Genomic DNA, 14,440 nt, shown 5'->3' with positions numbered 1-14,440 from the left:
CCTCCTCCCAAATGTCCACATTCCCAGAGCCCAGAAGTGCTGAGTGCTGCTGTTTGCTCTGCACACAGATTTTTTTTTGCTGAGCGTGTAAGCTGTCCCCAAACATCTGTTCTCGAGAGTCATGTAAAGCAGAGGAGAAACAAGGGCTCTGAGATGCTTTGTGTAGCTGCTCATCCCCTCGTGTGTGTTGCATCTACTTCTTTGTGCAGCCATTGACAACACCAAGTGAATCTTTACTTTAGGGTGCGAAGAAAGGAATAAAGCATGGGGGTGAAAACAAGCGTGACGAAGAGATAGAGAGAGTGTTGGGGAACACTATGCCTCTTAGCAATAAGCCTTTATTTGGGGAAGCATCCATTACATTTAGGTACAGGCCTGAAATATGGAAAGGCTGTTACAGAAGCGGTGTCATATCACCAGCTCACATTGTTACTACTTTTAATTTACATGAAACCATCTTATCTAGTGCTACCAGATTAAATTTTGTTCAAGAAGGAAACCGACAGTAATGTTTGATTTTGGAAACTTCCTTCCTCACAACTGCACTGAAAAGATTGTCAGTAAAACTGTGTAGATGCATAAAAATATATGAATATAAACTCTTTAAGATGTTAGACCTTTTGCGTAATAAGAAACTCAAACAAAAGCACTAATAAACATGCATGCACTTGTATGTAGTGTCTCGTTCTGTCATACTGTATTACCTACGTTCATTTAAGTTGCATTTATTTGCATGGACTATAGTACTAGCAGCTGTGCCCTTTTGTTTATTGCTGAGTTTGACAGTATATATATATTTTTGCAAGCAACAGGTTAACCACACTAATCCACCCTATCCTCTTTTTATGTGTAAGCAGGCTCATAGTTCTGGAGAACTAATTTGCTGCAGATTGCACCAGCTGGATAATTAACCTTCCTTTCCTTCTTTGTGTATAAATATTTTTTAAATATATGAAGATAACAAGGCATATTAGATTATAGTGAATTGAGAATTGACTAAGAATTGGTGCCACTATAATCTTTCTATATGCATAATAATGTTGATGTAGTAGGTGATGGTGAAATTCAGACATTTTTTTAATAGGAAATGACACTGCAAAATTGAGAATTGATTTAATATTGTACTTCTATTTTTCACATAGGTTGGATTGCAAATAAAAAAAAAATAGTGAATGAATACTATGAATATTACTGACTTTTCTGTTTTTAAGCTGCTTAATAAGAATAACAATTACTAACTTTATTAATTCTATTATTGTTGTTTTTATTATTACTATTATTATTATCATCACCATCTCAATTATTATTGTAAAATATATCAATATATAGATTTTATTATAATAATAATAATAATGATAATAATGTTATCTATATATATATGGTATGATTATTATTGATATTATATAATAATATATAGGCATATTATATAACACATTGTTATTCTTCTTCTTATTATTATTATTATTATTATTATTACCGAGTGACGTACAAAATTCACTTTCTTTATTAGTTAATAAAGCTAATAATAAAATAAGTTCTACTGCATTATAATGGGAACTGACTGGCTGTGTTTGTGTGTGTGTGTGTGTGTGTGTGTGTGTGTGTGTGAGTACAGTGCAGCAGTGTGGTGAGGTTGCACAAGCCATGAGGCTGTCACGTGATCCATTCAAAAACGCGCCTATGCAAAGAAAATAGTCTTTATTTACACATATTTTTTATATGCTGAGAAAATGGCACACGTGCTTAAATAAACACATACACATAGGTAACTATCAGAAACGAACACTATTATGTCTACTATATTCCTGTGATATATATTCTGACGTGCAGTAAGTGCTACAGTTTGGAATTTTAGAGCCTAGACATCATATATCCTATAGCCTAGTCCATATCTTTTCTATATGAAATATATCCACACATAAGCTATTTTTCTGCGACTAGAGGAGTAAAATCGACACTTTTCTCAACTGACATACACACTTAACATGCTAATGCTCCTGTCTGCATAGGCCTCGCATGGCATTACTTCTGTACACAAATACACACAACGGCCATTATTTTGATAAGTTGGTGTTTAACATTAAATATTAAATAATACAATTTCTATTAAAAATAAACAATAAACGTGTAACTTACACGTGAAACTAAATTCATGCTGGTCCCTGATGTTTTCTCCTGGTTAATGCTGTCTGTTTATCTGTAAAACTGGTCTTATTTATTACTTGCTAGGAATCAGCATCCATTATCATGCATTTAAAAAAAAATACATATTACAAATATTATGAAATGTATGCATATATATTCCTGATTTATTAATGTCTATATTGTACAGATTTAATACCTTTAATTAGGCCCTTTTTTAAATCAATGCACCAAATACTAAAAATGACGAACACATTATTATTATTATTATTATTATGTAGAAGAGTTGTATCAGGTAGTTTGTCTTGTGTGGTACAGTGGAAACTCCAAGGACATGGAAATGTGCAGAAGTGAATAACACACGGGCTTCACTGAGTTAGGCACTGACCGGGTCACTGCTGTCCTGAAGCCAAACAGGGGTCAAGAGGTGAAAGGTTGACTAGAGAGTAAGTGCATACATTAGCAGCCGAGGCGGTCGAGTCGAGCTTCAGTTTGACTAAAAAAAAATAAGTAAAATAATAATAATAAAAAAAGCGTCAAAAACAAAAGCGTCGCAATACTAAAGAAAAATAAAAGTTGAACTTATTGAAAAAGTTGAAATTATACAAAAAGAATGACGAAGAGAGATTTTTAGCCTTGTACTTATTTACATGCTCTTATTTGCAAGTCTGGATTATTTGCTCTGGATTTTTTTTTTTCAACTTGATTTATCTAGAAATTATTAAAGGTCACGCATTAAACGGTCGATTGTTTGTTTTTATTTATAAATACATTTTATTTATATATATATATATATATATATATATATATATATATATATATATTATATATAAGATAACAATATGTTTTATATATTATATAAATAAAATGTAATGATATGATTGGTATATTATTATTGATATTACATAATATATAGGCCTATTATATAACACATTATTATTATTATTATTGTTATTATTATTATTATTATTATGTTACGTACAAAATTCACTTTCTTTATTAGTTAATAAAGCTAATAATAAAAGAATTTCACAACTTCTACTGCATTATAATGGGAAGTGATTAACTGTGTGTGTATATGTGTGTGTGTATATCTATATATATATCCGAGTAAAGCTGAGTAAGTTAAAGGTAGAAGATTTATAGGCTCATTTAACGAGCAGACAATACAAAAAGCTTTTAATGTCAGACGCTTCACAAACCATAAATGGTCGTTTCCTTTCTTAAAATATTTATGATCAATCTTGTATTAACTTCTTGTGTTTTATTAAAAAGGCAAACATCCTGTCCGATCAAGTCAAATCAATTAATAAACCCAGTGGTCAATAAATCTATCAGCAATAAAGATCTCTAAGCCACATGTAGCCTACTTAGAAGATAATTCAAGGAATTATTAGAATCTTAAAATCTCGTCGAGGAAAAAAGAGAGAAAAGAGGAAAGCTCTGATAAGTGTAATATTTACAGTAAGGACACTGTGTATACTGTAGGCTGTGGTGTTTTTTGAGGGACAAATGTGGAAGGCTTAAAGTATCATTTAACTCTTGTCTCTTCTCTGAAGTGCACAGCCTTGCTCCATGTCATCGAGATGAAAAGTTAGTATGGGGAAGTTCAGTTCAGCTTATAGCCCTCGATTTAACCCATTCTCTGAATAAATGGCTGGAAATACGTGACTTTAAGTGGAGGCACTTGGTACGTTGACAGCGTTTAGCCATTATTTAGAAAGACGAGGAGCACTGACTTGCAGCGCTCTTTATTTTGCAGATAAAAGCACTGGCAGCGTGAACATGACACGTACAACGTGTAGGCCTACAGGCGAGGACAGTACAGGAAATAACCTGGTGTGTGTGTGTGTGTGTGTGTGTGTATCAATATAGCATTATGAGTCTGTGGGCATAAAATTTTATCTTACTTATAAATTTAAGATACTTGAGTTATGCTGTAGAACCTTCTAGGACATACGCGTTACTAAGCTTCTTCTTCTTCTTTTTTTTAAGCTTAATATTTAAAAAATTGCCCCTTAAATGTATCATTGCATCCTAACCAAACATCGAAGATAAAACCAAGAACGATACACCTCAAGAAAGAAAAGAAAGAAAGGGGTGCTAAATAAAAAAATTGGATCGCAATTACCATATAGAGTAAAACTTTAAGCATACATAATAAAGGTAAAAAAAAAAGTGTACACTTCTCAGTGAGAAGAAATGGTACACTTTAGTAGCTTTCATTTTTTCTCAGAGAGGATATGAATTATAATTTTAAGGATTCAAGATGAATCTGCAGTAGTGCAAAAATAATAAATAGCAAGGCTAGTAAATATGGAAAAGAAATACATACGCTATATTATTATTATTATTATTATTATTATTATTGTTATTATAAAGTGCAGACTTCAACAGGTGAGGATGAACACCAGACATACTCGCTGGGTTGGAAAAATACTTACAGTATATTTTCATTATAATAACCATAATAATCTTTTTTTTCTCCCCACAGGTTACTTTTTTCTGACTTGGCAATCCTTTATCCGTCATTTGCCCTTTTATAATGTCGGTGCGTAATGCACGCAGGAGGGGGGAACGCGTAGAGCTCCCGCATATTGCTAACAGCAATGAACTGAACACTAACTCTTCTCTGGAAGCGCACACGTGTCCGCTGGGTTCGAGGGTAATTCCAGACAGCTTCCCGGTGCTGGATGTGTGTGCAGGAGCCGCTGCGTTTTCTTCTCTCTCATGCGCCTGTTTTGGAACCACACTTTGACCTGAGCCTCACGGAGCTGCAGCGCGCTCGCGATCTCCACCCGCCGCGCGCGCGTCAGGTACCTGCTGTAGTGGAACTCCTTCTCCAACTCGGTGAGCTGCTTTGTGCTAAAGCTGCTCCGGGACACTGTGTGTGGACTGTCCTCGCTTTCATTCTGTCCACCATCCACTTTCACACAGTGCAGGAAATTCCGTGCGCCGGTTTGATGCGCTTTCCCTGCAGAACAAAATAAAAGAAATGAATATTTATATATATATATATTTTTTGTCGTCAAGAATTTTCATTTACTGTGAAGATTCTGATGTGAAATATAATAGAGTTCAACTTGAATTTTGAGTCCTCTTTATGGACTTGGGGTGCATCCTGTACGGATTTTCTGTGTAGGCTGTTTAGGAAAATAGTCACAAAATAATCATCCTAATTTATAGCACACTGGAATATTTTCCTTGGGATTTGGCTTGTTTACAAAATGATCATGGTACGACTTGGCTAGCTCGAACAGATGGCACGAGAATTAAAGCAAGTCTCTAACTGAAGATCAGGTCATCATCCTGCCTTATGGTGGGGATCAACGATATGTGTGTATCTATAGTTTCCTGGAGTTATTCAAATATGGCACACTCAATATATAAAAAACAAACAAACACACAAACGTGATTTTGCCAACAAATGCAACCGATATAATGAATTATATTACTGGAACATTCAGTTTTGAATGTATGATACACATCAACTTTCCAGCTTCTGTAACAAAATTATCTAACTAACAGTGTGAACTCTCTGTGGCTTTTTTGTACATTTATTTTACCCATAAAGAGCACAGCATTTATTATTTTTCTTTATCACCCTTTATAAAATCATTCAAATGAATGATATAATTTGATGATCCATTTAATGATTAGTTTCCTTCCACAAATCCTCAAATAAAATGTGATTTTATTTGAGTAAAATATAGCTCATTTTACCATGCTGAAAAAGGGGTGCCATTTTTTGCAAGCCAACTGCAGCTTGCAAAATTTACATCACATCTTTTGCAACATTTACATCTGTAGCCTAAATATTAAGGACACCTTTTTGAGAGTGACCATTTTTCATTGTGAGTCATTTTGCCATACTGTACTCAACACTTGCTACAGATTTATTCTTTATTTTGCCACAGTGCTGAAAGTCAGAAGTTCTACATTTGAGTTAAAATGAGAACAGTTCTAAGGACATGAAATACTGCAATTATGACTGTTACTGTAGGTATGAGATTTTGTTTATGTGATCGATCACACATCTATTCATGGATTATTCAAATTCTTAATTTAAAAGGCTTTGTTATTTTCAAGTTCAGGGAGTTTGTAGGTTCTGTATGAGCTGAAGAGTAGACAGGAACACTGTTCCTGAATCTCTGCCCCAGACAGAGTTGCCATCCACCACCATGTGTTTAAAGGACCTTCAAGTGACATTACTGTGAAAAACATTATTGGTCGATGTATATATCGAGATGAAACAATGCTACCGATTTTCTACTTTGACGTCTTTGAAGAAAAGGGTCAGAGCCATGTGTTTATGAGCATTCTGTCTGGCGCAGCACATTCTGTTGGGTGCAGATTCCTCAGATAAACTTTCCTTGAGCAGGGATTTGAGGGATTCAAACCTTTATTGTCAGAAGATACAGGTAAAGCTATCTTGTGTCTAGGGCCCTTTAAGGTTATGTAGTCTATCCTGGTTTAACCATTTAACAATTTGTAACCCTTAACAAAAAAGGCAAAATACTCTGATTTTTTTCCCCTGTTATTTTGGTCTTTGTTAAAATATAAGCAGTAGTACCAATGCTGAGAAAATGCTGATTCTGTACCCAAGAGTGATTTCTTCATTTCTCAGAATCAAATGAGAGTATTTGCATACACTATTGTGAAAACCCCTTGGCTGAAATCAACATACAAAACAAGGGACATCAACTCTGGTGAAGTTAGACAGTTTTCTAGTCTAACTAGCAAGCCCAAAACAAAGTTGAAAGCCCAAAATAATTGAAAACAACCTCTCCATAACAATGAATTACCTTTTGACAACCATCCAACTGTTTCCAAATTCATCAAGTTCTTAATTTCACTAAATAATCTGTCTCGTATCAGCCAACATCTGGACTGATAAGCAATCTCCAGCTGAAGCCCTATGAAATGTAATACAATTTATTTTTGCTAACAGACATTCACCAGATAGCGCAAAAGACCTCAGATAGTTAGGTAGGTATCGTGTTTAGCAGTTAGTTTGACATTTGTAGTTATCAGCTAGTCAGTTCCATTTATATAATGTAAAACATATGTATCGTGTTATAAATTATAAATTATATCTAAGCTAGGCTTTATTTTTTTTGGACTGAAGAAGCCTCAGTTCAGCCTGGGGTTTGGTCTACGCATCTTTTACGCAGCTGGACCCTCCTCAGAAGACTGAATGTCTCCTCCCTATCCAGCTGTGTAGCAGTTTAAACAAACTAACAATTGGTCAGCTAACAATTGTAGTTAACAGATAGCCTCTTATCCATGGTTATACTTATTAAATAATTTTCCTTCTCTTTTGTTTTAAACTTGTACCCCAAAGGGTAGTCCATATCATTAATGACAGGTGTAACCATTAAGGGTTTGACAACTAATTCATATAATTATTCTGCATTATAATTTAGCTTTTGTTGGCTAGCATCCAAATTGCTGCAGGATATTAGCTTGATATAGTTGTATATGGATGGTTTTTTTTTAATTTAAGATACTAGCCAGTTTTTCAAATATTTTATATTCTAGCCAATGTCTAACCAACTGAATGGGTTGAAGACACCACAAAATATGTAAGCATGCACAAACAAGGCAGTAACTAAGTATCTCAGAACTAAGGTTTCAATATAAATGGTTAGGAGTGTCCCTCTTTATGCAAAACCCAACAGTAGTAGGTTTCTCTTTCAGAAAAGGTTCAAATTAGAACCTGGTTTAATAGAAAGAACTGTTAGCCATGTTGAGGAACCATTTTAGGAGTGTAGCTAGTGATCAAGTAACAGTTAATCATAACTAACAACTTAGTTCACTAGATCCAGGCTACCAATATGCTGCCAAGCACGCATTTCAGTCTGGTGTGTTTATTGAGTCAAGTTTCACCACCTTTTAAGACCCAAAATTTAGATATTAAAAGCATGGATTAATTAGATTAAAATCTTGCCTGTAGATTTTGCAACTTTGTGTCATATAAATTTGGAGCTTATTTTTAGAAAATAGAGCCTGACAAAGTTTCTGGTTCTGTGCAAACATTTCCAATATGATGATCTTGTCTGACACTGGAGGTGAATGACAGTGGATTTGTTCTTGTTTTCAGCAAATTAAGACAAGAAACTACAAGCCACTCTGAGGTCATTTGATTTGTTTGTTCAGTCATTAGAATAAATGATCAAGATATCACTTAACTGGCAGCTGATGGTAGAATGAAATAGGGTTTTACCTCAAACACCTTCAGGCAACCTTTACAGCTGAAACACATACTCCCACACACACACAGACACACACACACACAACACACTTTTGCATTCTCTCTCATTCTCTCTCTCTCTCTCTGACACACAAACACACACTTGGCCATTTCTGAAATAGCACTGTAGTGAAATATGGATTGCCTATGACAGCTCTTGGCACTGTTTAAGGGTCTTTGTCATTTCAGTTAAAACAACTAAAATCAAACTGTGTAAATAAATAATGGATGAGCAAAAGTGGGTTTAAGGTCACCTCTGACTGTCAGAAACATTCAAAAATTCACTTTTTAAAAAAGGGTCCTTCTAAAGGTTATTTGTATGGTTTGAAAAAACAATAAAGAATTAGATCTCTAAAAAGTTTCTATTCTGTCACCCTTAATGATAGAAAAAAGTGAAACCCTTAAGAGGGAGCCCTTAAAGTTTTAATTTCGAATCGTGTAACAAAATGTTTATCTAAGATTATGCAGTTCATTTACACATATAAAGAACATTTAAATATCAAGAATTTGCTTCTGAAAGGAAAGGCATAAAGGAATCAAACTAGGATTGATTTGGAGAGGCTCATTTGGAGAAGTGGGATGGCGATGCCGACTAACCCCGAGTGACCGGAGAAGAGAAAGCAGCAGAGATCGATCCAGATTGCCTTAGTCATCTGGACATCCAACCCACTGTAATTCAGGTGCTGTCAGACCGTAATTGAAGGATGGTGTTGTGGGAATATATACAAAATGCTGAAGGATTCAGTTACACAGAGTTGAGGCAGGCTTTTTGCTGATCCACAGAAATAATCTGTATATATACAGACACTCACTCACTGGTCACTTTAATAGGAACATACCCCTGATCATTCATCAATTATCCAATCAGCCACAATCATGTGGCAGCAGCACAATGCACACAATCATGCAGATACAGGTCAAGAGCTTCAGGTAACGTTCACATCAAACATCTGACTGGGAGAAAATGTGATCTTTGACTGTGGCAGACTTGGGGGTGCCAGATGGGCTGGTTTGAGTATTTCTGGTTTGAGTACTGCTGATCTCCTGGAATTTTCACACACACAGTCTCTAGAGTTTACATAGAATGGTGCAAAAAACAACAACAACAAAAAACAGTGGGTGGAAATTCGGCAGGTGGAAACGCCTTGCATATAAGAGAGATCAGACTCGTTTGAGTTGACAAGCAGGCTACGGTAACTCAAATAACTGATGGTGGGCAGAAAAGCATCTCAGAACACACATCATGCCAAATCTTGAGGTGGATGAGCTACAACAGCACAACAAGAGCACATCTGGTTTTACTCCTGTCAGCCAAGAACAGGAACCTGAGGCTACAGTGGGAACAGCCTCATCAAAACTGGACAGTCAAAGATTGGATGGGAAAATATCGCTATATCACTATACACAAGCTTATAAAATTTTATAGTTTGTTCTCTAATATCTGGCTTAGAATATGGTGCTGCAACACAATAGCCAGTGGGAATTGCTCCCTACCACATGATGTGCTAATGAGGCACTGTGTGTCTTAAAGTAAACAAATAAACATTGCGCAATTTTTGGCCTAGCATGCAGACAGTTTGTAAAAAAAAAAAAATGGCAAACTAATACATGCTATAGTAATATTCACTTGGCTTGGTTAAATGAAGAATATCCCGTATTTTGATATAGAAAAAAACACAAATCAACCACAGATGAAAGGCCTACTCAGGGAATGGCCACAGGACATTTATTATATGATTTTTCTATAAGCTTTAATGCATTAGATACTTAAATATTTCACCCCAGTAAGTAAGTGTTGACAGAGATGCAATCATGCAACTAGACATAAACCACATTCTCTCTCTCCTTCTGAGGAATGCAGTACTCCACATTACAGCAAAAACATACCTGGAATTCTCAACACTTTTGCGGTTTTAGTGAAGGTAGATCAAAATGACAGGCACCAGATGCTCCTGCACATCAAGCTAATCACAGGCTTTTGGCCTTGCCTCCCATCCCAGTTTCCTTACCCATTTCTCCTGACCACAATCTCTGGGCTACACAGCTGCACAAGACCTTTAGTCTGATAGATATGTCTGTGAGCTAGTTAACATCATTTGTGTGGCCTAGGAGAGCATTCTTCCTCTTGGGATATGGACACCACATGCATTGTATAATTACCAATAAATGTAAAATACATTTGACAAATTATGTGTCACTGCATGGGACAGTTTACAGAGAAAAAAAACAAAGGTACGTCAAACCACAGTACAGGTGGCTGTATTTAACATTTCTCTACAGTAAGGGCTAGGGTTGCATTTTGGAAAGAGAGCTTTGAGAAAGGTCTTTTTGGAGTTTTTAGAACTGAAAATTGATCGTTAACAGTGGTTTGCATTAAGCCCTGGGATTAGGAAAGTTCCTCTGGACTTTGTTTGGGCCTTAATAGAGAAGGAGCTAGGGGGAGCTGGACTCCCTTAAATAGTCTCTTAGCAATTTACAGGGTTATACTATGAAATGTAGTCGAGGGAAAGCAGACCCACTAGAGGGTATGAGTGCATTATAGATCATCATGTCTGTTTTCCTTAAACTTTCCCATAAAGGTTTTCATCACTCGGATTTGTTGATGGGAAGCCTAATCTGGAAAGTAATGACTCAAACATTGCCAAGTGTGTAGATCTTGAGTTTGGCCTTAGGTAGTCTAGCACTCACCACTTCCTTCTGTTGGATCACTGGACTTGTAGTTCACTCTATGTTCTAATCTTCATATGGTAAAGGCTTTCCATGTGGAAAAAAACATTTATGTCTATATTATTGATATGGATTCATTTGCATACCCAACTATATAATTACTTATTCAAGTTTTCCAACCTGATCCATTTTAAAACTTTTTTAAACCATGTAAGCATGCTAAAGCATGCATGTTTTCAAGGGTCGTGAGTTCAAAATAAGAATTCAAAATAAAGATGTGGTACACACTGAATTACAGGCCCACAAGTATTTGACTTTTTTTTTTTTTTGCTTGATTGGTCCCACTTAAATTCACAATCTCTGTGCAGATTTCTTGTAACTGAATTAAACAAGTCTGCAGAAAATATCTGCAGTGTTGCAGGTTATGCTGTACTGTTTTGGCACGTCCAACATTTCTGTGCGCGCATAAAGTTTACAAAATCTTTCTAACTTACCAGTGCCCGCTTGGTTGCGCTTCACCTTCATCCATTCGAAGGGCTTTTCCATCTGCGTGGCCTCGTGTAAGTTGGTAGAACCAGCATGCCTGGTGTTACTGGTATCCATAAAAGCGAAATGACGTCTTGGGTCATCACATGAGCTGATGTTACACACGCGCGCGTTGACTGGGCCGAGCTCGCAACACTCCTTTGCGAAAGTGTGTAAGGAGGGAGAGATTTGTGCTCTGGAACCGGCCTGTTCACGCCACTGGGGTGGATTAGAGAAGAAGTAGTCTTGATCTGGAGCTCTCATGTCCGGAACCCTAGAGCGTTTCGCGCACGCGCCAGTGCCCGTTTCTGACCGGAACGCCGACAGGAAATGTTCTTCTAGTCTGATCTGGAGTTTGCTTGGGTCCAAATCCTGACGCGCTGTCTTGTTTGCCCGGTTGCCTTTGGTGAACTCCTGGTAGGAAGTCATGAAAGCATTTCCCTTGCACATGCTTCCTTCGACCACCGAGCCTAAATCCAGTAGTAAGCCCATCTACTTTGGCAACACGCGCCGCGTGCACCGAGCCTACGCACACACACACACACACACACGCGCGCGCGCCCGCTCGTCTTGCAGAAACATTCGATCTGTGATTGATGGGGATGACGTGCCCTCTAACTCGTGGCCAATAGCCGGACATCTCCTTCGTCTGTATATTTACTAGCCAAAGCAAGCAAGTTTTGACCACCTGGGAAGGTCGTTGCAGAATCAGCATTCAGAAGCTGATCGGGTTAAAAACTTTTCTCATGCTGCACTGCTCAAACTTTTCAAGGGCTGTGAGTTAGAACTGAACTAAAAGTTCTGGAAGGTGTAGTAGACCACACAGCCAGTACAATTCCAGGCCCCAAAGCATCAACTGTTACCAGCCATCACTCCTCATGCATCAACCTGTGTTGTTTACTGTAAGAAATATAACTTTTCCTGGAGAAGCCCAAAGACTTTTGCTTATTTGGAGTGAACAGACACTTTGACAGAAGTGCAAACTGATATCATTGTTAATATAATGCTTACATACAAATTACCTTTAGGAAAGCTAAGGAGAAAATGCTATGCGCTTGACAGAGTTCCTGTTTCTGTTAAAATATTTCCAACACACACACACACATGCAAAGGTAAGTAAAAGTTAAGCAAAGTACAGAAAGTTTGTAGAGATATGTGGTATATGTATGTATTAATAATTATGTCAGTATAAGGTCCTTGCAAGGATAGTAAGAGGTGTGTGTGTGAGTGTGTGTGTGAATATTTTTAAGTGAAATGTATATGTGTACTCTCTTTTGTCCTTCAGTACTTAGAAAGCAAAACAGATGTTTGCTTTGAGATGTCAAATAAATTCAAGTCAAGGATTAAAGTCTTTAGCATGGGTCAAACTCATGAAAGAAATATCACTAATCACAGTTTTAGTGCTTATTTATGTGGATAATTCTCGTTTTTTTATAGCCCATATGGGTTTGATTTCCCCTCATGATAATAATTTATAATTGAGTAGTTGAAGCCTGGTTACCTACACTATGCAGCCATAAAAACTCACAAAAACATGACCATAACTGATTCTCAAACTCTTTATTACATCTATATATATATATATACACCACACACACACATATACACACACACATATATATATATATATATATATATATATATATATATATATGTGTGTGTGTGTGTGTGTGTGTGGTTTTATCTAAAATAAAAGTGTAAATTCACAGACCTTCATTTTAACTCACTGATTTCAAAGTCCACATTTGCTCAGCCTTTTTTATTCTTCCCTTTCTGTCTTTTAAATAAGCTAAACATGTTACCCACTTGCTTATGGTGTGTGATGCTGTGAGCTATAAGCATCTGCTGCTCGGAGGTCATGTACCGGTCAAATGATAATTAGCAGCTGCCTCCCATATCAGAAGGAAGAGCTGCTTTTCCTATTAAATAAATAAGAATGAAGAGTTGACAGATGATAAAGAAGGCATTTTGTGCCTTATATAAATTTACACAAATATGTTGAGTTGAACACTTCACTTTACTTGATGAACTGTACATTAAATGAAAGTTACATTGAGAAAGAAGCGCAGAAACCATTGCTGTAGTGCTCTTATAAAAAAAAAAACTAATTCTGTTTTTACTGAATATAAACCACTATGCCTAATATTAAGAAGTATCACAAGATTGTTCCACCTTACAGATAGATTCAGAGCCCTCAGTGAATTTTAATGCAGAGAAAAGCAGATTTCTATAATACCATATTTTCATATAGTGATTTTAAACTATGATGTACAGTCTAAAATTGTTTAGCCTACTGTTTCACTGTTGTATGTGTGTCAAAAATATGTTTTGATATGTCAAAAATATGTTATAAATATGCCTACAATAAGGCAATGTCAGATGAATATAATTCTATGCTATACAACAAACATCATAAAACCAGATAACAATGCATATTGTGGCAATGCAAGTTCAAGTGCAAGTGTTTTTTTTTCATTTCTTTTTATTGTTAGTACTATAATGCATGAATGTAACTCCATTAGTTATCTGTATAAGTTTACTATTACATTATCCCATAATTTATGCATATTCTTGTAATTTGCAAATGTGTAGATTATGAAATTATACTTTTTGCAACTCTCATTACTCATTATCCCATTATAGCAAATATCACAAATGATGCAATATTACAAAACTTCCAACAGACTTATCATTTTTTCCCCTTGCATTGATGGCAAAAACTTTATCAGTACAGTCACAAATCAGAGAACTGCAAAGATTATTTTCTCTCCGGCGGAAATCTTTGTCCATATATTAACACTGAAATGGGAAGCCGTAATCCTATTTTAATAAACTCTGCTTTGACTCACTCTA

General features: G+C 36.1%; 1 protein-coding gene across 1 annotated transcript; it reads right to left on the bottom strand.

Moving 5' to 3' along the window:
• Positions 1–3,034: 3,034 nt before the first annotated feature.
• On the bottom strand, positions 3,035–12,349 carry hoxc1a (homeobox C1a). Its single transcript, XM_026921098.3, has 2 exons — positions 11,557–12,349; positions 3,035–5,116 (listed from the first exon to the last, which is right to left on the bottom strand). The coding sequence occupies exons 1-2, from the start codon at positions 12,077–12,079 to the stop codon at positions 4,764–4,766; spliced, it is 876 nt and encodes a 291-aa protein (XP_026776899.1). The 5' UTR covers positions 12,080–12,349; the 3' UTR covers positions 3,035–4,763.
• Between the last annotated feature and the right edge of the window lie 2,091 nt (positions 12,350–14,440).

This window comes from Pangasianodon hypophthalmus, chromosome 16, assembly GCF_027358585.1.
Source record: "Pangasianodon hypophthalmus isolate fPanHyp1 chromosome 16, fPanHyp1.pri, whole genome shotgun sequence".
NCBI classification, from domain to species: domain Eukaryota; kingdom Metazoa; phylum Chordata; class Actinopteri; order Siluriformes; family Pangasiidae; genus Pangasianodon; species Pangasianodon hypophthalmus.
Note: the sequence above shows the minus strand (reverse complement) of the source record. Positions and strands in the feature narration are given on the sequence as shown.

What these genes read in the sequence shown, in the direction of transcription:
- hoxc1a (XM_026921098.3), bottom strand. Translation starts at nt 12,079, where the DNA reads ATGGGCTTACTACTGGATTTAGGCTCGGTGGTCGAAGGAAGCATGTGC. An exon ending in GCGCAACCAAGCGGGCACTG is followed by an intron (nt 5,117 to 11,556) that starts GTAAGTTAGAAA and finishes TTTGTTCTGCAG; the next exon opens with GGAAAGCGCATCAAACCGGC.